Here is a 23,873-nt window from a genome sequence, read left to right as displayed (position 1 = left end):
CTATAACTGTAATCATGGTGATCAAAATCAGTAGACATAATCTATGCAATAAGAAAGCTGCCCTGAATACTCAGACGTCTCTTAAATAAGCCTCTTTCCACACTACTTAGCGTAATTATTTCCGAGGATGGCAAACAACTCCTATCCTTTCCACGAAACATACTCTTTGAAAGCGTGTTGCTTATATAAGGATCAGCATTTGCCATATTACTGCTCTCATGGTCCACTGGCTCCAAACATTCAAGCAAAAGCAAATTCTCGAGCCATGACCCCAGGACAAGAGCCTGGCTTTTTATCTTTTCAAAACAGCGAATGCGCGCTTTAAAGAGAAGAAGCTCGCATCCCATAAGGAGGAGGGGTCTGTGCGCATCACAGGGCAAGGGCGTTGCCCGGATGGTGCGCTGAGGTTAACCCAGGTTCAAGTCCTGGCCCCGCTGCGCCCCACCGTCCAGTCCTCTCCTCCCTTCCCCCCGGCCAACACGCTCCACTCAGAGCAAAAGCCAAATCGCCCGTTAACACCAGAAGGAGGCTCCAGCGACGCTGGCACTCCCGGGCGGGTCTGCAGCCCTGCCCCTGCGGCAGCACAAGACAAAGAGCAGCAGCAGGGCCCAGATCTGGGGGAGGGGGTGAAGGAGCCGCGGGGCTCAACCAGCAGGAGGGGCTGCGCACCTTGGGGAGCCCTCCTTTCACACAGCCGCCCGCCACGTTATTTCCTCGCCTGCAGCGGTTAGCAGTTTCCTCTGGCGCTAAGCCCAGCGGAAAGCGTGTCCGTGAAGTGCAAACATTGCCTCACGCTCGTGGAGCCTGAGATGAACCGAGGAGGAGGTGCCTTAGAGGAGCAAGGGCAGAGGGACAGGCCATTCGCACGCCGGGGCCTCACCAGCAGCTGCCCGATCAGGACCGAGCCCCTCCCTCCCGGTGTCGTCAGAATCTTCCAATTTCACGCGGAAAATCAGCTCGGGCTCAGGGCTTAGGGACGTGCCGTTGCCCCCATTTCTGCTAAGTGGCTCCTTTGAGAGCTGGCGTCTTAACCCTTGGAAGGCCTCTGAGGGGCTGGTGCGTCTCAAGCAGGCGCACTGCGGACACTCAGCTGGGTTTCTGGGCCTGAACAAAGGAAGCCAGAACGCGCATCCCTGCCGCCCAGAAATGCATCCGCGGGCGTCCCCACGGGGCCGGGGGGTGGCTGGCGACACCACAACTCACACAGCCCCTCTCCTGAGCCCTCTGATCTCAGGACTCTCCCCTGGCCCCCAGACTTTGCTCCTACTGTTTCTCCCCAGAAAGAAATGGGTCCAGAGTGTCAATCTCTCCAAAGGCGACCTTTAGGGCTGTACATGTACTTAGAATCACCTCGAATGTCCTCAGGCCTGTGGACGTGTGCAGGCTGGGATATCTGGGTGGAGGGATGACACAAGGGGGGCTTGCTTCTCCCCATCTAGTTTGCACCCCCAAGTCCATCCACACTCCTGTCTCCCCTCTGAAGTTCATGGCCATGGCCGCTGCTTCATATCACACACCTACTTGTTTCCCGTCACACCCTCCCCCCCGCCCCATCCTCTCTGATCTTCCAGCTGTGGATTTAGACCACAGAAGACCAGCTGGATCCAAAAGGGGTCTTGGCACAGGGTAGTGTCCGTCTTAAGTAGGATGAGGGCCAGGAAAGTGAGGCTGAGGGGCCGGGGCCAGAGGCACGCCGCCAGCGGAAAAGTGAAGCTGCATTCCTGGTATTTCCCCTGCTGGCTTGTAAAAGTCATCCAGTCCAGCACAACACGGATGGACCCTGAGGACACCGTGCTCCGTGAAATAAGCCAGTCACAAAAGACATACACTGCATGCGTCCACTGATATGCATGAGGTACCCTGAGCAGTCAGATTCCTAGAGGCAGACAGGAGGTTGGTGGTCGCCAGGGGCTGGAGAGGAGGGAAGAGTGAGTTGCTGTTTAATGGGTGAAGAGTTTCCGTTTTACGAGATGAAAAGAGCCCCAGGGATGGAGGGTGGTGACATCCATGGATGTACTTAAGGCCACTCAACTGTACACTTACAAACGCTGAAGATGGTCGATCCTATGTTATGTGCTTTTTCACCACAATTTAAAACAATTTTTTTAATGGTTAAGATGATGTTTTAAAAAGTCACAATCGGTAACTTTCTTCTCAACCAGAAACGGAATCAGCTGTGTACCTGAACAACTGGCAGAAACAAACACAACAAGAGTCATCCGATCCACGGCCCTGGCCACACCCCTGTCCTCCTTCTTGGGAGTAAGATGATTCAGTCAGCGCCTAGATTTCTGGCCCCAAACCTGACTCTCTGTCTTCCAATCCATCCTGCACACTTTCAGTCCCCTCCCCCTCCCCCAACCAAGCCCTGTCACTCAGCACCAGAAACATCCAGAGAAGCCCTTTCAGCCGCACTAGTTCTCAGTCTCTGTCAGCATAGGACGGAGCAAGTCCTCAGCACTGTTTCCTTCTCAGCCCAGCAGCACACCCACAAAGGCCGCTGGTGGACAAAGGAGATGAATGTCACCACTGACACAGCATCCCTCAAAGGCCCTTCCTCCAGCCCACTTTCAAAGGCCGCAAATTTTAAGACCGAAGCAGGGACCAGCCGAGACTTCTAAGGGGAGAGGCCGCAGGGGATGGAGCCGGGTGCAGCCCACACTGTTCGCGCACCAGCGCTTCTCTATGGGGCCCTGGGCCGCTGCAGGGCCACAAACACCAGGGCTAGGGCCTTCAGCGGGCGGGAGCCCTGAGGGATGTTTGAGGCCACTGGGAAAAGGTGAATAGCGTCAGATTCAAGCCTTCAGGAAAGGGCACCAGGCAAGAGCCGCTCTTCAGAGACCACATGCCTGCCTGCACCCTGCATCTCACTTACCTGGTTACAGGTGTTAATGTCTACCCCATTCCGCAGGTGGTCCAAAGCTTTGTCCAAGTTACCTGATCTCGCTGCCCTCAGAAAGCTGGTAGCAGCGTCGGCCTGTGAGGAGAAAGAGCAGCTGTGAGTGGGTCTGTGTGACAAAGATCTCATGATCCATTCAAGCCCAGAGCTGTGAAAAAGGGCCAAGGTCACGGCGGCAGCCAGCACACCCTCCTGTTCAGGTGCCCACCATGGTCCCCAGGCGTGTATGGGCCTGGAGCCCCTGGACAGACCGCTCTCGGCCCACGTGCAGGGTGGCCTTCAGAGCCCAGCCTCCCTTCCTTTTGATGTTTTTATGAGCAAGCGATCTTGGCTAGGACCCGGGAGGGGCCGGCCTTCGATAGGGTTCCCATTCCACCAGTGACCGCTCAGCAGGCCTGGCGTCTCACTGCCTCGATGCTTCCACGGGCTCCGCCTTCCTCCTGAGGAGCCCAAAGCACACGGCCCAGCCCCACCCACTGAGTCACAGATGGAGGCACCACAGGAACCAGACGCAAGCTCTTTGATGCTATTTTGTGGTTTTGTTTTTAAGTAAACAGCGCGTAGCACTTACTACGTGCCCAGAACCATTATCGGCACTTGACATATAATATGTATCAACACACACACACAGAGATGCATTTCGTCATTTAAAATATCCCCAAGAGGTAAGTACTATTGCCGTCCCCATTTTACAGATGAGGGAACGGAGGCCCAGAGAGCCCAAGTGACTTGTGCAGGTTCACACAGCAGGGAAGAGGCACAGCAGGCAGTCTGGTTCTGCCACCTGACCAGGCAGGTGCCTCTTGCCAGTTTTCCTGAATGACGATAAAGCACTTGGGGTCTGTATGCTGAGGCTCAGCCACCTACAGGCACATCCAGATCCTGCCCAGGACATTGATTTGTATTAGAGATGAATGATGGCCGGAGAGTGAGAGCTGGGGGGATGGCAGACAACTGCAGGGGCTCCGAGTAGCTCCCCTGCGTCTAGGGGGGGCCCTACAGTCTGCAGGTACCCCTGCTCCTGTGTTCTCATCGGTAAGCCAGGGAGGGAGGGGGACAAGGCCTTTCCCACACCCTGGCTGTGAAGCTGAAAGGAAATGTTATACATGATTATAATTATTACATCAGCACAAGCGCTGAGCGCGGTGCTTGCACACGGTGTGCACTCTGGGTGAGTTTAACAGGTGACAGCTGTCACGTGACAAGCCACGTGTGAAGCGGGGGGAGTTTAGGGTTGGGGGGCTTATGCTGCTCCTCCAGAAGCTCCACCCAGGGGTGCTCCGTCTCCTTCCATGCTCCTCTCCTCCAAGAACGTGCTGTAGTGGGCTGAACCGTGGCCCCCCAAGATACGCCTGCACCCTAACCCCTGGAGCCTCTGAATGTGACCTTACTTGCAAAAAGAGTCTTTGCAGATGTAATTATGTTATGGGTCTTGAGATGAGATTGTCCTAGATTACCTAGGTTGGCCCTAAATCCAGTGAACACACACACACATACACACACATGAGATGTAGGCAGAGGTTGGAGTGACGCGGCCACAAGCCAAGGAAGCTGGCAACCAGCAGAAGCTAGAAGCGGTCAAGAACAGTCTCCCCTGGAGCCTCCGGAGGGAGCGTGGCCCTGCTAACACCCTGATTCAGACCTCTGGCCTCCAGACTGTGAGAGAAGATACTTCTCCTGTTTTAAGCCACCAAGTTTGTGGTACTCTGCTAGAGCAGTCACAGGGATGATGGTCCCTAAACATGTTAGATTCAAAATCTACGGCCAACAATCTCAGTGTCCTACAATTAAACCAAAGCAGGCCTGCACACCTTCACCAATTAAACAGTTAATCCAGGGCAGGAAAGATTCTCCAGCCTTACAGATCTTCACACTGGAGGGCTGCCCTGTGCCCCCGTCCCTGCCACCTCAGGTGAGGATTAATCTGTTGGCTCCTCATAAGCTGGATTCCCAGAAAAATCAGGCTCAAGGTTCAGTCCCTCTGAAAATGTCTGCCTGTGCCTGCTGGTTCAGAAAGCCTGTCTGGACTCAGCTGTCTGGAAAAAAATATAGTACATTATTTCCCCAAAATGAGACTATTAGAGAGAGACACATCTCCCACTTGTCCAAACTATCTTCTGCAGCACAATCATAGGATGTGGGATGAAAACCTAAGCATGGTGGATACAAATAGATGTAACACCAACTAATGACACTGTCACGATTCAAAGCATTGAATCTAGGAAGCAAAGGAGAATATTTATGACAGACAGACAAGCAGATAAACAGAGGGCTGGGGAAGCCCAATCTGGATGAGGCTGAAGAAGCCTCAATAGTTTCTGTTGTGTGTCTAATTGAACCATGAAATTATAATACTAATATCAATCAATTCTATCTTTCAATCCTGATCACAACCTGTGAGGCAGGTATAATTATTATGTCCATTTTAGAGGTGACAAAACTGAGGTTTGGAGAGGTTAATAACGTGCCCAAGTTCTGTGATAGTTAACACTCAGGGATTCAGCCCAGGACTCCCTGAATCAAGCCAAAACCTTCCTACTGCCCTTGACCCTGAGGTGCATTCTCAGCGATTTCAAACCTGAGGGTGACCAGAAAGCCATGACAGGTGTAGGGGCTGGGAGGGCCCCCATGCCTTTCCCAATTAAACAGTGAATCTACGGCAGAGAAAGGGTCCCCGGCAGGTCCCGGCTCTGACCCTGACCTGCTGCGTTGAGGCCAAGACAGGCCTCTAGGAAGGAATCATCCAGTCCCAGTCCTTCCCTTCCCTGATGATAAAACTGATGGTGAAAATAAAGTGACCGGCTAAGGTCACCTAGATAGTTAGAGCTGAAGTTCAATTGCTAAGGCTTTTTCATTTTCTTTTTAGTCTTCTCTGGGCATAGAGTCGTTAGGACCCAGGTAGGAGCCTCAGGGTATCTTACAGGTGGATTGTAGGTAATAATGGTGTCATTCCACTGTGTATCCCCCAGTTTTAATTCTACAACTTATTTCCCGAGGTCCTGTTTCAAGTCCAGAATCCTGCTAGAGCAAAGAGAGAGAGTAAAAATTCTGAATATAGGTCTCTGCCCTCGTGATTTGGAAAACAAAGTGACAGAGTTAGAAAGTGATCCATTCCACAGGCACGCAGTGGGCACCTCCTAGGTGCCGGAGAATATTTCAGCTGCAGAGCAAATGGCCCTCTTTGGAATATGAGACCCACTCTCGTCATCTTGTTCTGCTGAATCTCTAACTCAATTTCCTGCAACTTAATGACCCGTCCCAGGTGCCGTTTCCTGGTGCGTCTAGGAACAGTCTGTCACCCAGGAGGGCAGAAAGAGAGTCCAAAGAATCCAATATGCTCCATTTAGAATATTTACCCGAGTAAATACCAAGCAGAAAAACAACAATAATGACAAAATACGAACCAGACTATCTCAGCACTAGGATAAACTGGAGCAGTGTCCCTGGCCCTCCCTGAGTGCCCCGTCCCTGCAGGGCAGCCTCAGAGAGGCCTCTCTGTGCAGAGAGACCAGAGGAGCTAAAGAAGGCTGCTCGTTGCGTCCAGAAAAATCAGTCCACGATGGCCCTAAACCCTGTACCACCACCGAGAGCTGTCACCCCTCTGAGCACCCACAGCAAGGCTGCCCACTTGCGCCTTCGCCCCTTCCTCACCTTGAGCTTTATTTTAACCTAATTTTACCCGTGAGAAAACTGCCAGCACTGAGGAGAGGAGGGGGCACACACATCTCATTGCACACCCGGCCCACATCCCTACAGATGAAGCCATGTGATGTCCCCGAGCTTCTGTTCACAATGAAACAAGTTACCTTTATAAAGCCCTTCCTATGTGTTAAAGCCCCCTGCACCAACGACTTCACTGGCTCCTCCCAATCATCCCCAGAGGCAGGTACTTTCATTGTCTCCTCTTCACAGATGAGGGAAATGAGTCACAGAGACGTTAAGCATCTTGTCCGAGGTCACACAGCGAATCCTGGCTGGGCAGGAATCTAAGCAGTGCTTCCTCACTAGCCATGTCCTAGTGCCCAGAGATTCCACTCCAGTTCAGCTCTGGCTGGAGGGAGCCTTCCGCCTGCACTCAGAGGCTGTGCCCACTTCAGCCCTCGCTTCAGGAGGAGGGAAGCAGAGGGGAAAGGAAGGGAATGGAATTCCTCTTGGGACTCAAGTTCTCATCAGGGCTGCTCGTTCGGAAAAGGGAGGTGAACCCTGGGTTACCTGAGACGCCTGACTATTATTAAACTTGCACTTCCTGAGTGGGGCAGATACGAATATAGCAGTAGATAAGTAGCAGAGGGGACTCCAGTGTCCGGGGAGGGAGAGTCCGGAAGCAGGGAGCTAAATGTCAGCAAGCCTGCACCCAGGGGCAGGGGAGGCTGCCGAAACACCGGAGCCAGGCGGAGTGTAGGTTTAGACCAGGTGGGAGAACCCAGGGCCTCCTCATGCCTTCTCTGGGGCTTGAGATGGCCTCAGTTTTCCCAGGACAAATTATGACTGGCTTTTTCAAGGTCTACCAGTGCAAAATCTCATCTAAAAAGATGAATGGAAACTAAGCCCTCATTAATTTCTGTAAACAGTGATAAGACAGTACCTCCTTCCCAAAGGGTCTTGCTTGGGCAAAAGGCAGAGTCACTGTCAGAACTCCCAGTAGAGGTTCTGGACCTTTTCCTGAGGGGCTGCAGCACATCCAGAAGTCCAAGTACAGCAGGCGGTGTTTGGCCTGTATATGCGGGTGGCCCTACACATCTGAGAGTGCCTTCATACTCAGCGCCCGGGTGTTCCTTGGAGCCCAGGTCGGGCCTCCAAGAAAGGACAGGCAGTGCCCGCCTGCACACACCTGTGTGGCCCCTGCATTAGGCTACTGACGACAGAGAAACAGAAGTGAACCCTGAGCCCCAGTGTGCGCTTTCAATAGGTTTCTTTCATTTTTCTTTCCAGAAAGTTGTGCTATGAAAGGTGTCACTGAGGAAACGAGGTGTGTAAGCCAGAGTCCCGGGTCCTCTTATGCCCTCTCCGCACAAGTACAAGGCCTTGGAGAAAACCCCGTCCATTCCTGCGCTCTTCCAGCTTCATGCTGGGAGGCTGGGTGATGCAGGATGTGAGAAAAGCCACAGTGGACCCTGACGGTGGACAGACCTGGCGTGAAGCCCCGCTCCACCACTTGATGCTGTGCCTCGAACAAGTTCCCAGACCTCGATTCCACTGCTAAAATGGGGACAGTGCACAGCTCGCCGGGGGAGCCCCCGGCTCCCTCTCACCCCCATTCATTTCCCGCTGACTCTGGACCTCCGGGCGCTCGTGTTTCTAAGGTCTAGGACTCAGGCGAGCCGCGGGCGCCCGAGGCGGCCCTTCTCCGGCCAAGGCCAAGGCCGGGGCATCCCCGCGGGTCCGAGTTGGTCCCCGCGAGGGGCGGCCGGTCGACCCCCACCGCAGAGTCAGCCCGGCGGGACTGTCCGCCGGGCACCTCCGCGCGCCCGCTCGGCCGCCCGGCCACGGGTCCGGCCGCCTCCCGGCACCAGCCCCTCCGCGGCGGCGGCCTCCAGGCCAGAGGAATTTTCCTCTGGATCCCGCTATAGAAGCCTCGGCGCCCGCGGACGTGAGGCAACAGAAGGGCGGCTGGCGCGCGTTCCCGCCCGCGCCCGCGCCCGCGCCGGGAAAGTTGGCGGCCGGCGCCCGGCGAGCCCGCGGCGGGGGGCGCGGCGGCGGCGGGGACCCCGCCCGGCGCGGGCCGGCCTGGCACTCACCGCTGCGTCTGGACCCGACCTGCGCGGTCGCGCTGCCATCGTCCGGCGCCGGCGCGGAAATCCGAGCCCGCGGCCGGCTCCCCTCCCCCGTTATCTGCTCGGCGGCGCGCGGAGCGCCAGCAAGTTAAGCGGCATCAGGCTAAAAATACAGGCGCCCGCCGCTCGCCTCGGCTCGGCTGGGCTCCGGCGCGCGGACCCTGACGCCCGCCCGCCAGCCGCTAGCGGGGCCTCTTCATTTCCTCCTCATCCTCGCGTCTGACGCGAAAGGTAACGCGGAGCGATCTCCGGAGACGAGGCGCCTGCGGCCGAGCCCCGCGGCGCGGGCGCGTGGAGGGCCGCGTCCTGCGGCTGCAGGCGGGAGGCGCACACGTCCAGGCGAGGTGGGGAGCCCCACGCTGCATGGCGCTCCCGCCCTGCCTGTTGCCTCCCCGACCGCCCGGGTGAGTGGGCCCCGGGGCCGGCGGAGACGGCCAGGGTGAGCTCAGCAGAGGCTATTTATGCTCCATCACCGATCCGCATGTTAACAGCTCTAGCAGCGTGTCCTGAGATGCCAGCTCATCAGCCTCTTCCAGCAGCTGCCGGGAGCCGCGCGGCGGAGTGAAGCTGAGATGCGGATGTGTTACTACGTCTCCCTCATCCCTCCAGTCTGACGGTGTTTTAGGGAATGCCACCCAAGGCCGGAGGAAGCTCCCAGATTCTGCTCCGGGACCACCCTCACCTTTTCGTGCGGTCATTTCGGGGACAGATGTCAAAAGCATGTGTGTGTGTGTGTGTGTGTGTGTGTGTGTGTGTGAGGGGGGTGACACCAGGGATTACGCTGAGTGATGAACAATAGCCAGCAGAAGCAGTGACAGAGATTGTCACAGCCGCTGGCGATACTGCTTGTCCCAACATGGATGTTCTGTATCATGAGCCCAGCTTCATGCTCTCTTCAAATAGCAGTTTAGACACGACACCAAATGCTCTTTTCCCACCCCTCCTGCCCCGAAGCATGGGGGGCACCGGCCAGCTGTGTGTTTGGGAAGAATTAACCCACTGAGTACCTATTAGGTGAAGGACATATTGCGTTACCTCATTTAACCGTCGCAGGCGCCTCTTGAGGTAGAAGATGCTATTGTAGTTGCGTGGATGGAGAAACTGAGCCCAGGGAGGTTAAGGTCAGGACCAGTAAACAGAGGGGCCAGCTGACCCAAAGCCCTTCCATTAGCAACACTGGCAAGATGCCCAGCCCAAGTGTGCCCAGTGCCAGGAGGGGAAAGCGCGCGGGATACCCTGAGGTTAGAAAAAAACTGAGTGTTTTCCACGGTAAGGTGCTCTTGTAAATTGGTGGAGCCACTGTGGAAAACAGTATGGAGGTTCCTCAGAAAACTAAATATAGGACTACCCGCAATTTCACTCCTGGCTATTTATCCGAAGAAAACAAAAACACCAGTTTGCATGCACCTCAGTGTTCATAGCAGCATTATTTACAATAGCCAAGACATGGAAGCACCCTAAGTGTCCATCAACAGATGAATGGATACAGAAGATGTGGTACATATATACAATGGAATATTACTCAGCCATGAAAAAGAATGAAATTTTGCCATTGGCAGCAACATGGATGGACCTGGAGGGTATTATGCTTAGTGAAACTGAGTCAGACAGAGAAGGACAAACACTATGCTTTCTCACTTATATGTGGAAATGGAACCATAAAACAAATGAATAGAACAGAACAGAAATAGATTTACAGATACAGAAAACTAGTGCTTACCAGTGGGGAGAGGGGTGAGGGAAGGGCAAGATAGGGGAAGGGAATTAAGAGGTACAAACTACTGGGTATAATATAAATAAGATATGAGGATGTAATGTACAGCACAGGGAATACAGCCGATATTTTATAATAACTTTAAATGGAGTATAATCTATAAAAATATGAAATCACTATGCTGTACACCTGAAACTAAAAACTAATATAATATTATAAACTAGCTCTACTTCAAGTAAAAGAAACAAAGTAAGGTGCTCTTCAAATCCATTCGACAATTAGGGGAACGTCCCAAATAAATGGAATAAATACAGATCAAGAGAGAAGGACAGGATGTTGCCGAAAAAGAGTGATCTGAAGTGTATAATGCAACTAACCTCTCCCATGTGGATGAAAACACTGGAATTTGAAGACAGCGGCATCAGAATTTTCCAGGCCTGAGACCCTCAACACCATCAGAGGACGGGCAACCTCTGAAAGGTGGAAAATGCCACACCCCTGTACCAAAGGCAGGTGTCTGGCTGGGGGAGTCACCACGGCCCCTTCTCCGAGCACAAAAATGCACACATTTTAAAGACACGGGTTACCCTGCAGGTCTCTTGCTCTGTGCTTCTTAAAACTGCCTCTCAGATTTGCTAAAAGCCTCTACATAGAGAGCTTCAATGAATAAATTATGGTTACTGGAACAGCCCTGATCATAGCCCAGTGCAATATCTCAAGGGATTCCAAAGCACTGTTCCAACATTAATATTTAGAGAGAGAGAAATGCCCTACTCAAATGGCAGCTGAACAATATGAACCATATAAGAGTTTCAAAAGCACTAATTCAATTGACTCACACGATGAACTGAAAAACAGACCATTTTTAACAGCTGTATTGAAATGTAATTGACACTATAAACTGCATATTTAAAATGTACCATTTAGTAAGTATATATTTATTTGTTTATTTATTTATCTCCCTATAAAGCCATCTCTACAATCAAGACAATGTGCCTCCAAAATCACCTCCAAAACCTTCCTTCTGCCACTTTGTAGCCCCTCCCATTGGTCCCTACCCTTGCCAACACTTGGTACGGTTAGCCTTAATGTAGACATTCTAATAGATGTGTAGGAGTATTTCATTGTGGTTTTGATGTGCATTGCCTAATGACTAATGAGGCTAAACATCTTTTCAGGGGCCTACTTGCCATCCACAGAACTTCTTTGGTGATGTATCTGTTCAAATCTTTTGCCAATTTTTAAATTGGGTTGTTTCTTTTCTGATTACTGAATTTTGACAGTTCTTTCTAGACAGCACATCTATTTTAAAGGTGAGATGAACTGAGATCTTACACGTATAGTGTAAGTTAAATAGCAAAAATTCCCAACTTAATTCTGATACCCAGGTAGTACAACTCCTAAGCCCAGGGTCCTTTATACCATAAGTGCTATGGGTTATACACAATCACAAAGAAAAAAGATGAACTAGTCATAGTGGACCAGAAGCTGAATACAACCCATGGTACTGTTGAGGGAATGGGAAAGGGACTGAGGTATTATCAGAGGACTTGAGTACTCAGGACTGCCAAAAATTGTGTTTGTTTTTTTTTTGGCTGCGCTGGGTCTTGGTTGCTGCACGCGGGTTTTCTGTAGCTGCAGCGAGTGGGGGCTACTCTTCGTTGCGGTGCACGAGCTTCTCATTGCAGTGGTTTCTCTTGTTGTGGAGCACGAGCTCTAGGCAAGCGGGCTTAGTAGTTGTGACACGTGGGCTCAGTAGTTGTGGCTCGCAGGCTCTAGAGTGCAGGCTCACTAGTTGTGGTGCAAGGGCTCAGTTGCTCCGCAAGGACTGCCAAGAATTCTCGACTCTGGTTGTGACCTCAGTAGGGTTGAGGTTTTGCAACTTAGATATGCAGACAAAGCCCAAGAGGAGAAGAAGGAAACAACTTCAGGCACGTTACCCAATAAGGCCTGAGGTTAAAGGACCTGGGATGATCGACAATAAAGAAGAGAAAGCTCAGGGAGATAGCCCTTAAGATGTAAACCCCTCCAGCACTAGAGCCTGGATCTCAGATTGGGACTCCTTCTATGGTACCCCTTTCCAGGTGCCATAACCACCATGATTCAATTATAAGCTTCCTACAGGTAGAGGCAGCTTGGTTCACGTGTCCTGTATTCCCAGTCCCTCTCCTTCACTTTTCCCACCTGCCCCCCTACGTGACTAGCACAGACCTGGGCAGTGGTGCTGACTGCTGTATGAACATTTCCTCAGGTCATAAGGAAACTGTCAATCATGGGGTTAAATTGATGTGGAGAAGGTTTAGATCAGACAGACAGAATTTTTCCAGTGGTAAGGGATGTGACTTAACAGAACTCATTATTCAGAAAGACCTGAATCTTTGCTGGAGATCTTCGGGGTAGCAGAGAGACATAACTCATCATTTGATAAGGTGTAGAGAAGCGCAGGATAAACTAGATGACTTGGAAGGGTTGCTTTGGGCTCTAGGGACTCAGAAAGATAAGCCCTTATTTTTTTTTTACCATTAATTGACTGTCTCTCCTCACCCCTCCATCACTCCCAACCTTCGACAACTGCTCCTTGCCTGTTTCCTAATTTTTTTTCATACCTTAGGGCTGTGCTTTTATTACAGGCATTTAGTGTACCCAGGAGGTTTGCCTGTGAGAATCACTGAAACCAAAGCAAACAACCAAGGCAAAGGACCAGAAAGGAACTGATGGGCTAAAGAAAAAGACGAGGGGTGCTTGGTAAGGACCCCTTGTTCTATCTTCCAGGTTCATGGCATGTGCAGTTTTTTTCCATTGTGCTAAATATTTTACCAGCTGTCTCTGCAGTTCCTCACAGACAAGCGTAATGAGGTGCTGGAGGCTTCGGCCGTGGAGTTCTATCCTCCAGGGCACATCAGCTACATCAGGAGGAGACAGTGTGGGGAGAAGAAAGGGATGCAGCATGCAGAACCCCCGGATGGAGTGGGAGCCTGGCACGGCTCTGGGGCCCCCCTGCCACGAACTCCCCCATGAATCTTTAGCTCTTCCAGAAACTGGGAGGATGCTTCTTCTTGCTCAAAAGCCTGAAGCAAAGGATCCCAGGTGCGCGGGGCTCTCAGGTGAACCCCAGGATGCTTTGGGGGAACAGAGCTTCAGGCGGCAGTCAGCCTGGACCCAGGCTGGCTCCTTTCTACAGGGACGTCAAAGCTGAGATTCAGGGCAGATCCGGGATTCCAGAGACGGGCCACCTAGCACCTCATGCCCCGAGCAGTGACCACTTCTCTCCCCCTGCAGGTCACTGGAGGGCAGAGGGCCTCCTGTTCTTCTCATTTTAATCCTCAGTCAAGTCAGACCTTGTCTTCACTGAATTGCAACGTCATCATTTGCTTTTCCGGGCAGCCTTAAAATACTCAAAATTAGCAGGCCGCGAACAGTCGAGCTGTGTAACTTCTGATAAAGGGAAGTAACAGTTCTGAGCATGGGCTTTCTCGTCAGTGACATGAAAATAACCTTCCCCTGTCCCCCACCCCCAGGTACTGTGAGAATTGTGTAAAAATGCCCAGCACCACTGCAGGCACGTAGTAGGTCCTCAGTAAACGACAGGGATGCTCTTTTGTCCTCCGCCCCTCCCTTCCTTCACCAAAGCTTGGGTCAAAGTTAACTCCTGCCTCCCACTCGCAGGTAGGGGGTGTGACTGATTTTGCTTCTATGCTGGAAAATTAGGGCCCCACCGCTTCTGCAAGGTCAGAACACCCGCGGCGGGATACAGGCCCCCAGGCATCCCCAGCACGCTGCTGGAGCCACTGGACTCGGGCTTTCTTTCCCTGCATCATTTTCTTTTTTTTAGTTCACCAATACTTTATTTTTTTTTTACATCTTTATTGGAGTATAATTGCTTTACAATGGTGTGTTAGTTTCTGCTTTATAACAACGTGAATCAGTTATACATATACATATGTTCCCATATCTCTTCCCTCTTGCGTCTCCCTCCCTCCCACCCTCCCTATCCCACCCCTCTAGGTGGTCACAAAGCACTGAGCTGATCTCCCTGTGCTATGCTGGAGAGGGTGTGGAGAAAAGGGAACACTCTTGCACTGCTGGTGGGAATGTGAATTGGTACAGCCACTATGGAGAACAGTATGGAGGTTCCTTAAAAAACTACAAATAGAACTACCATATGACCCAGCAATCCCAGTACTGGGCATATACCCAGAGAAAACCATAATTCAAAAAGAGTCATGTACCAAAATGTTCATTGCAGCTCTATTTACAATAGCTCGGAGATGGAAACAACCTAAGTGTCCATCATCGGATGAATGGATAAAGAAGATGTGGCACATATATACAATGGAATATTACTCAGCCATAAAAAGAAACGAAATTGAGCTATTTGTAATGAGGTGGATAGACCTAGAGTCTGTCATACAGAGTGAAGTAAGTCAGAAAGAGAAAGACAAACACTGCACCATTTTCAATTTCCATTGTCTCTGCAGTGGAGAACCAATTCTCAGGTTGCGTGTGCAGCTGAAGCCTTGCTACCGAGCCCAGCCCGGGTCCACAGCTCCTCCCCTGCTGACAAGGCTCGCTTTGCCCCCCACCATTCTTCTATCTGCGTCGCCCCGCGCGCACTCAGGGAGTTGCCCCGGCCCCCCAAGTCTCTGTACGAGACCGATAAAGGCGCGTGCCAGGAGCCCCACCCTTTCCTCAGAAAGGCAGGCTGGCTTATCACCAACTGGGGCAGCGGTCAACCACCCGGGGAGTCTGCGAACCACCTAGAGCATCACCGGGCGGGGCGGGGGGAAATGTCTCTCGTCGTGTGTGCGTGCACTATTGCACCGTCCTGCCCTAACCCCCTCCGCAGTTAATTAGGGAGGAACTTCACAGAATAGATGCTCCAGCTGGCGTGTTGAATGAACCAAGAAATCCAGTGTGACTCCTTCAGACCTTTGGTAGTGAGAGAGGAGAGAGAGGCGAGGAAAGAGAGCCTGGCTTGTGTTTCCATTTAACTCTGTGTGGTGAGCTCCGCGCCAATTCAGCTGGCACAAGGATCCCGAGTGCGGCGCCTATTTAGGGAAGTGATCGGAGCCGGGTATCAGGTGCCACGGTGCTGGCACTGGGCTCTATCGTGTTCCTCTTAAGAGGGTTCGCAGGCCCGGAGTCTATTTTTAAGCCTATGAGAAGGTGCTACATGGATTCCACGGAGGGCCAACGTTAAACCCGAGATCACACCGGGGAGGCGGGGAGAGTGTAGCTGAATCTTGGATTTTCTCTTCACGTACACACAGGGCTTCCCCTTAGCCCTGGGACCAGACAGATACTGACGGTCCATCGAAAGGATCTCTTTAGTTGCAGGCCCCTCTTGGACGTGACCTTGTGGAATTTGACTCCTGACCATGAGCGCTTGAGCTACCCGCTGGGACTATGTTTCAGTATTGAGATTTTAAATATATACCTGCCCCCCGCCCCGCCCTGTGAAAACTCAACATGCCTTTTTATATGTCTGTCATCTCTCTTCTGATTTTCAAATCAGGAGCAGAAACCCGCACATTCCGCCCGCCCCCCAGCACTGCACACCCACAGTCAAGTTTGCCGACGCAAGCAAAGCCTGACCTCTGCAGGGGTCTCTGTGCCCACCCCCCGCCCAGGAAATCTCGTCCCTGTGCTGAAGAGAAGGGTGGGAAGGGGGCTCGAGGGGCGAGTCTGCAGGGCACGGGATTATTCTCCCAATAGTGAGAAGCCAACAGGCACCAAACATCAGTTTCTCATCAAATAACCAGATGAAGAGAACACAATGTTTATGTACAATAACAAGTTTCAGCTTCAGTATCCATTTCTCTTTTTGGATAAGAAATAGACCTGGAATTCCTAAAGAACGAACTGCCCTGAGAACAAGCAAGTGCTTCTGCTGAGCAGTTCTGGGACCACCCAGGACCACCGGACAGGGCAGTAAGGATGCGCTGAGGCATCTTCTCCTGTGCATCTCAGACTCCCCATGCCCAGCACAGAAGCCATTCTCAATAAGCGTCTCAACTGAATGGGAGCTTCAGCCAGGCCGGGTCAAAACGAGTGTTAGCACGATCCTGGCCACACACCAGAGGCTCAGTAAACGTTAGCCAAATTGGAATCTGAATTGATTGATTCCGATTTGTAACTGTCACATCAGTGAGAAAAAAAAAATCAGATGTCCAGGGCTGTTTGACAAACTGTTCATTTCCCCACAAGCCATGATGGTCCCTGCAGATATAGCCTTGGAACCACTGTCGTTTCCTAGGTGGGGAGGTTATGATCCCAGGTGGACTGCGCTGCAGGCAAGGATCCCAGACCACAGCCCGCACCTCCCAGCTCTTACCCACAGCCTCCATCAGCACTAAACTGCCGGTCCAGGCCCCACAGAGCAGCTCCGTCTCCTCACTCCCAGGACAACGAGGCAGACAGGTCTGCAAGAGTTCATACCTCTCTGCGGAGGCTGGGAAAGTGGTGAGCTTTCATGAGAGGCATCAGTATCCTGCCAAGAGCATCCCCCGTCGTCAGGTGCACTGGTCCACATCGGACCATCATGCTTCGCTTTCCCCACAGTGTGAGGTGCGGGCTACGTTCAGAACTGACGCTTCAGAACATGTTGCCTGACTGCTGATTGTGGAGCCCAGACGTGGGGCGGAAATTACACACATTTGGAAAACGTGTGAGACGCTATGCGCTGCCGGGATGGTCCCGTTGACTGAACTATGCCCACCCGGTGCTTCCACACCTCACGGAACCTGCCCCTGTAGCCTGCTGGCACAGGAAGAAGAGTGTGATAACTGGAGAAAATGCACAACTACACTCACTTCTCACTTGCACATGCTAAGATGGAAACCCCTTTTTTCTTTCAAATTGCCCAGTGGGCTTGCGTATCGGCAATGAAACCCATGGTTCCAGAGTTTCTGAAGGATGCTCAAGTGTCAGTTCAGACAGCCCCGCATGGCCACCCAGTAGATCCTTTATTTGAACAGTTCTCCCTAAAGGGACACAGCCAGGATGGGTGGTGGTCCATCGCCAGCCACCTGGAGACTTTCCTGAAGAATTCCAGAGGGGCCCCAAGTTTGTCCAGCCTGTGTAGCAAGGCTTTCCCAGATTGGCAGAGGTGGCCTTGGGACATCCACTAGGAACTGGAGCCTGGGAAGATGATGCTGGGTGACCCCTTCCATGCCCTGTGGCCCATAATACTTTACTGTAGTGACAATGAAATACAGATGAAAGGGCAGCAGAAGGAAACAATTTGAAAATAATAATAGCTGAAATTTACAAGCCAGGCACCATTCTAAGTGATTTAGATGTCTTAACACCTTTAATCCTCAACAACCACCCTATGAGGTAGCTTATTGTCCCCATTTTACAGAAGACAAAGTGAAGGCACAAAGACATTAAATAATTTACCCAAAGTCACCAAAGAGTAATAGGATGCTTGGGGTGGTGTGTGGAGCAGAGAGAAGGTAGTTGCCCTGGCTTTTGCTTGATTACATGAGCCTAAGGTATTTTTAGGGTATGTGAGAAACGTGAAATTCAATATTCTCCAGAAAGAATTGCTCAGCCTTGGAAATTTGAGTGCAGCTAGGGCCTCTCTATTAATTTGGCCATTCTCTCTAGTCAGAAAAGACCCCAGCCACTGCTCCAAGGCATGTTCAATGCAGAAATGTTAGACCACTGTTTCTATGAACCCAGGCCCTAAAGTGTTGTTTGTTTTGTTTTGTTTTTAACTGAAATATAGTTGATTTACATTAGTTTCAGGTGTATAATGTAATGATTCAATATTTTTATAGATTATACTCCATTGAGAGTTATTATGACATTTAGCTATATTTCCCTGTGCTGTACAATATATTCTTGTATTTATTTTATACATAGTAGTTTGTGTCTCTTAATTCCCTACCCCTACTGGTAACCACTAGATTGTTCTCTGTATCTGTGTCTGTTTCTCTTTTGTTATATTAAAGGTTTAATTAGAGATGATTGAAACTGTCCTTCCCAGAGGGTGGGGAAAATGGAGAGTCTTGAAACTATAAGGTTGACCTTAATCCCAGGCTACCCCAGTTGAGTTCTCTAGAATCATAACTGTGACTTCAATATCAACCCCTTCTGAACCAGGCGAGGAAAGGTCCAAGAAGCAGGTGCTAAGCCTGCCCAGCTGCTATGGGTGCTCAGCCCCAAGGCAGTGGAACCCTTAGGGACCCTCTGCAGTGGAACCAACTTCTCTCCCCTTTCATTTGGGCCTCAATGGTCAAGGGTGGACCCAGCTGGTCAATTGCTGACTGAAGAGGTTTCTTCTCTCTTCCCGGAGCCAAAACATTTCAAGGCAATCAAACCCAATTAAGCTACCACCCAGCCTACCTGTGGCCCCCTGAAATTTGCCATTTTTCACAACTTGACAACAGGAAGGCAGGCTCTTTTCTTCGAGAAGCTCTTAAGCTCCTTTCAGCAGGGTACTTAGTGGCTACCACAGAAAAGCACCTTGGCATCTGCCTTCTACTTCTTGGTCCTATTTTCTCTTTACTACCAAGGCAACAGGGCAGATGCCACACGTAATATCTCACACAGGGCTCATCATAGTATTCTTAATAATTGAATAGAGACCATTATCTTTCTATTTAATCCTCTTGTGAATTCTGGCTGGCTTCTCTTTCGTATATCTTTTCATGCAGTATATTTATCACCCCTTTTATAATTATTTAAATGAAAAATGGTGAGGAAATAAGCTATAAGTCATCAGCCTGATCTACATTTCTCTACATCCTGCTTCATCTGCAGAAAACCCCACCTACCACAGGTGAATCCTGAGGTATGTTTCTCATTTGGACATTTCAAAGCTAGACAATGATGAATCATGACTAGATGGTCCCTCTCTGAAACCTTGGCTTCATATCTTTTGAAAGAAATAAAATGTTATAGATGTATTGATCTTCTTCCCATCTCCAAAATGTTATGACTTTATGAAGACCTCATTTTTACTCTAAAATCACCCTTGACAACCACTCCCATGAGCTGCCTTTCAACATGACTTTTCTTAGCACCCTGACTTTGAACTCCTAAATAAAGGAAGGATAAGTATTAGAGAAAGAAAGTGAGAAATGGGCAGTGAATCAATTATCACGAATACAACCATTATTGTTTCTGTAATGACTGAGCTAGTTCTTAGCCTTCAGAGAAAGACATATCCAGGATTTCCGAAATCAGATACCTAGAGGCCAATCAACATTTCCAAAGGAAAATCATTGTCAATATCCACATCAACCTTTAGTTCCACAAGCGCTTTTAGGGTGGCGGTAGTGGAGGTAAATGATCGACACTGCAGGACTTAGTGGTACTGATAGGTCTGCTTCTCCTCATTCATTTACCCTTCCAGTCAAACTGCCGAATTGCCATGCGCAATCTGAGAACACGATGGCAGATGCGAATAAGCATATTCTGTCGTTCCTAGCCTTGGGAAGATTGCAAACTAGTAGAGGTGAAAGATATAGCTATATGGAAAATACATAGAACAATAAACGGGTTAAAGATCAGAAAGACAATAGCTCAAGAGATACCCCATGAGTGTATGATTAAAAGGAAATGAGGGACTTCCCTGGTGGTTCAGTGGTTAAGAATCCACCTGCTTGGGCTTCCCTGGTGGCGCAGTGGTTGGGAGTCCGCCTGCCGGTGCAGGGAACACGGGTTCGTGCCCCGGTCTGGGAGGATCCCACATGCCGCGGAGCGGCTGGGCCCATGAGCCGTGGCCGCTGGGCCTGTGCGTCCAGAGCCTGTGCTCCGCAGCGATGAGGAGCCCGTGTACCACAAAAAAAAAAAAAAAAAAAAAAAAAAGAATCCACCTGCTAATGCAGGGGACACAGGTTCAAGCCCTGGTCCGGGAAGATCCCACATGCCACGGAGAAAGTAAGCCCCTGTGCCACAATTACTGAGCCCGCGTACCACAACTACTGAAGCCCACGCGCCTAGAGACCGTGCTCTGCAACATGAGAAGCCACCACAATGAGAAGCCTGCGCACCGCAACGAAGAGTAGCCCCCGCTCGCTGCAACTAGAGAAAGCCCGCGCGCAGCAGCGAAGACCCAACGCAGCCCAAACTAAAAATTAATTAATTAATTAATAAAACGGGAGGAAATGAGAATGTCCATCGACAGAGAAATGGGTAAAGAAGATGAGGTACATATATACAATGGAATATTACTCAGCCTTAAAAAAGAAGGAAATAATGCCATTTGTAGCAACATGGATGGACCTAGAGATTATCATACTAAGAGAAGTAAGTCAGACAAAGAAAGACAAATATCATATGATATCACTCATATGTGGAATCTAATTTTTAAAATGATACAAATGAACTTACAGAAACAGACTTAACAGATATCTAAAACAAACTTATGGTTACCAAAGGGGAAAGGTTGGGGGGAGGGATAAATCAGGAGCTTGGGTTTAACATATATACACGACTATATATAAAATAGATAACCAACAAGGACCTACTGTATAGCACAGGGAACTCTACTCAATATGTTGTGATAACAACCTATATGAGAAAAGAATCTGAAAAAGAGTAGATATATGTATATGTATAACTGAATCACTTTGCTGTACACCTGAAACTAACACAACATTGTAAATCAACTAGCCTCCAGTAAAATTCTTTAAAAAAAAAGGAAATGAGAGTTTCGAACAAGGAGTTCCAGGAATTCGAAGGAAAGGTTGAGATCAGAGGGGAATATGGCACTCGCAGGAATCTTTTATTGAGCAGTGAGATTTGAACCAAGCCTTAAGGGCTGCCAGTTTTTAAGGAGTCAGCGGGATCAATTTCAATGCCACGGATGCCTATTTGGAGCCCCCTGTGTTCTAGGTGTTTGGTTCTAGAAGATAAAGGGAATGCATTCTTCCAACAGAAGGCAGGGATCCAGAAACAAACACTTGTCAATTAAAAATATGTATGTGCCGCGGAGCAACTAGGCCCATGAGCCATGGCCACTGAGCCTGCGCGTCCGGAGCCTGTGCTCCGCAATGGGAGAGGCCACAACAGTGAGAGGCCCACATACTGCAAAAAAAAATAAAAATAAAAATAAAAATATGTATGTTAGTCAACAAAATAAATATGCCTACTCTAGGAAATGGTGTGAAAACTACGTACAAGAATAATTTATTTCTAACGATAGTACAGCCTTTAAAGTTGGAAATGTCTCCCATCATGAGGTTGAAGGGAGTTTCCATCCCTCACAAAGATGGTTATGCAAAGAGGAAGATGAGAGGATAGTTGTTAGATTCATTTGTTTCTTTAAAAACTATTTGTGTGCCTGTTAGGTGCTGGGACGGTTGAGGACCCAGCACGTCCACAGACAGAGAGAAAACCTGTTCTCACAGAGCTTGCCTTCTGATGGGAGTAGGGAAGTGGTTAGGGCAGTAAGACACAGGTACACGTCTCCTATGGGGAAGTGATCATTGCCAAGCAAGGAAAGGGATGGAGAGCCATGTGGGATGCAGCCCTAGACACACGTGGCCTCTCTGAGGAGGTGACACTGGAGCAGACGCCTGACTGCAGGCAGGGATGGACATTGTGTGTCTGGAAATGCAAAGTTCGTGAGAGGTAAGCTTGATGCAGGCAAGAAACACTCTAATGCCCTCCCCAGCCCTCTCCCATCACAGGATACACCTCTTGCCGGGTCTGGAATGCCCTCCCCTACACCCACAGATTCTATGCATCTTTTGATGCCCATGGGACCAGAAGAGGTGCTGGTAGGGAAACCAAAAGAAAGAAAAAGAAGTAACATTTTGGGGGTGCTGACTGCATGCTAGGCCCTGTTCTAAGCATTTTACAAGTGTGAACTCATTCAATGCTCACAGCAACATCGGAAGGTAGGTGCTCTCACTGTGCTTATTTTCTGAGCGGAAAACGGGGGCACAGAGAGGTTAAGAAACTTGCCCAAAGTCACACAGCATATAAGGGGTGGGGTCAGGATATGAACTCTGTGATCTGGAGCCAAGCCCACTGCTGTAAACATTGTGCTCTAGGGGACGATGAGACTAGAAGCATAGAAACCCTGGGGAACTTGGAGAAAGCATAAGAGATGGCAGGTCTGGCTGGGAAAGAGAGGAGAGAAAGCCTGGGAAGGTCTCTGTTCTCTAAGGGCAGCTTGGTGTGTTCTATGGCAGTGCAGATTGCAGGCACTTGCTCTAGTGATCATCTCTCATTTGCTAAGTGCCAACCCTGTCCCAGGGAGGCTGAAGTCACAGACCTTCCTGGGTCTTCCCGGGACCTCACCTGGAACGCAGCTGGCTAATCAGACCAGCTCGGAGGCCCAAGTTCACCTCCTCTTCATTTTGAACCAGTATCTTTCCATGATTCCTCTTGGATTCTGAGTTCATAAATAGCATGAACATTTCTCAAGTGTCTGTAGGAGTTTGTTGAGTTAACCTGCGTGACTCATTGTGAAAGCATCCAGCTTCTTCTCCTCCCCGGGAAGGGATGACACATCCTCCTACATCCCAACACCCCACCCCGGGGGCAGGGGGCGTGAAGCAGACTCCTCTCTTTTACTAGATTCTTCCCACCCACGTGACTGATGCTTCTCGGGCCACAGGGGGTGGTTTTCCTAGACTCCAAGGCCAGAGTGGCTCCAATACTTGCCCAGGGAATGGGTGTGCATCTGTGTGTGTGTGTATGCACGCGTGCACACGCGCGCGTGTGTGTGACTGTGTGTGAGTGCGTGTGGACCGTCACTGTCGGGGCAACCTCAGACGTGGAGACAAGCAGTGGGTCAGAGGGCGTTAGACTCCGGGGCTGGGGGCTGGGTGGGGGGAGGGTGCTGAGGAGGGCGGCGGCCTGCTGGGTTCACCGTCTTTTCTGAGGGTGGATGTGTTCCAGCTTTACTGGAGAGGTTACTCAGGTGGGCTGGGGAGGTGGCGACACCACGTACACACAGAACATCAGGAGTGTTCTTGGCATTTAACGTCTCGCCATGCCTCACTAGAAAACGGGTGAAATCCCTAACCAGCAATGCTAAAGAGAAATGTCTCTGCCCTGTGCTTCTACACTTGTGGGAAGTTTCCCTCTTTGGGGAAAAAAAAGTCATCCTTTTATGTTTTAACTGGGGGGACTCCGTTTGGAAGGCTTGAGAGAGGAGAAGAAAGTCATTCGGAGGTTGTGATGGGGCGTGGGATTCACGTGTGCCCTCGCCGCCGACCCTCGTCAGCACTTCCACCTTCCCTGCCCTCTGCCGTTTTCCTAGACGGTCAGCAAGCTTTGAATCGTCCACAAACAATTAGGCGTGCTTCCCTAATGGCTTTGGAATCCCCCTAATTTTTGTGTGATCCGAGAGATCCCTTTCAGGCCGGGGACCACAAGAAGTATCCCCTCCCAGCAGTGGTGATGCCTGCCTTCTGCTTGGGGACCACACCCCAGGGATGCCAGCAAGACCACCTTCCCAGGCTCCCTGACCCTGGGGCTCAGGCTCTGCTCTTGCCACCTTCCCTCCCGCCCTCTTTTT

General features: G+C 50.5%; 1 protein-coding gene across 3 annotated transcripts in view; it reads right to left on the bottom strand.

Moving 5' to 3' along the window:
- ANK1 (ankyrin 1) overlaps positions 1-23,873 on the bottom strand; it is a gene marked incomplete at both ends in the record, with an annotated part of 213,360 nt that overhangs the window by 88,085 nt on the left and 101,402 nt on the right. For all 3 annotated transcript variants that reach the window (XM_079726759.1, XM_079726757.1, XM_079726758.1), the window contains one exon: positions 2,876-2,977. In XM_079726759.1, coding sequence (XP_079582885.1) covers positions 2,876-2,977 — 102 coding nt within the window. The remainder of the gene's footprint in view (positions 1-2,875; positions 2,978-23,873) is intronic.

Source organism: Hyperoodon ampullatus (assembly GCF_949752795.1).
Source record: "Hyperoodon ampullatus genome assembly, chromosome: 20".
NCBI classification, from domain to species: domain Eukaryota; kingdom Metazoa; phylum Chordata; class Mammalia; order Artiodactyla; family Ziphiidae; genus Hyperoodon; species Hyperoodon ampullatus.
This window is presented reverse-complemented; position numbering and strand designations above follow the sequence as displayed.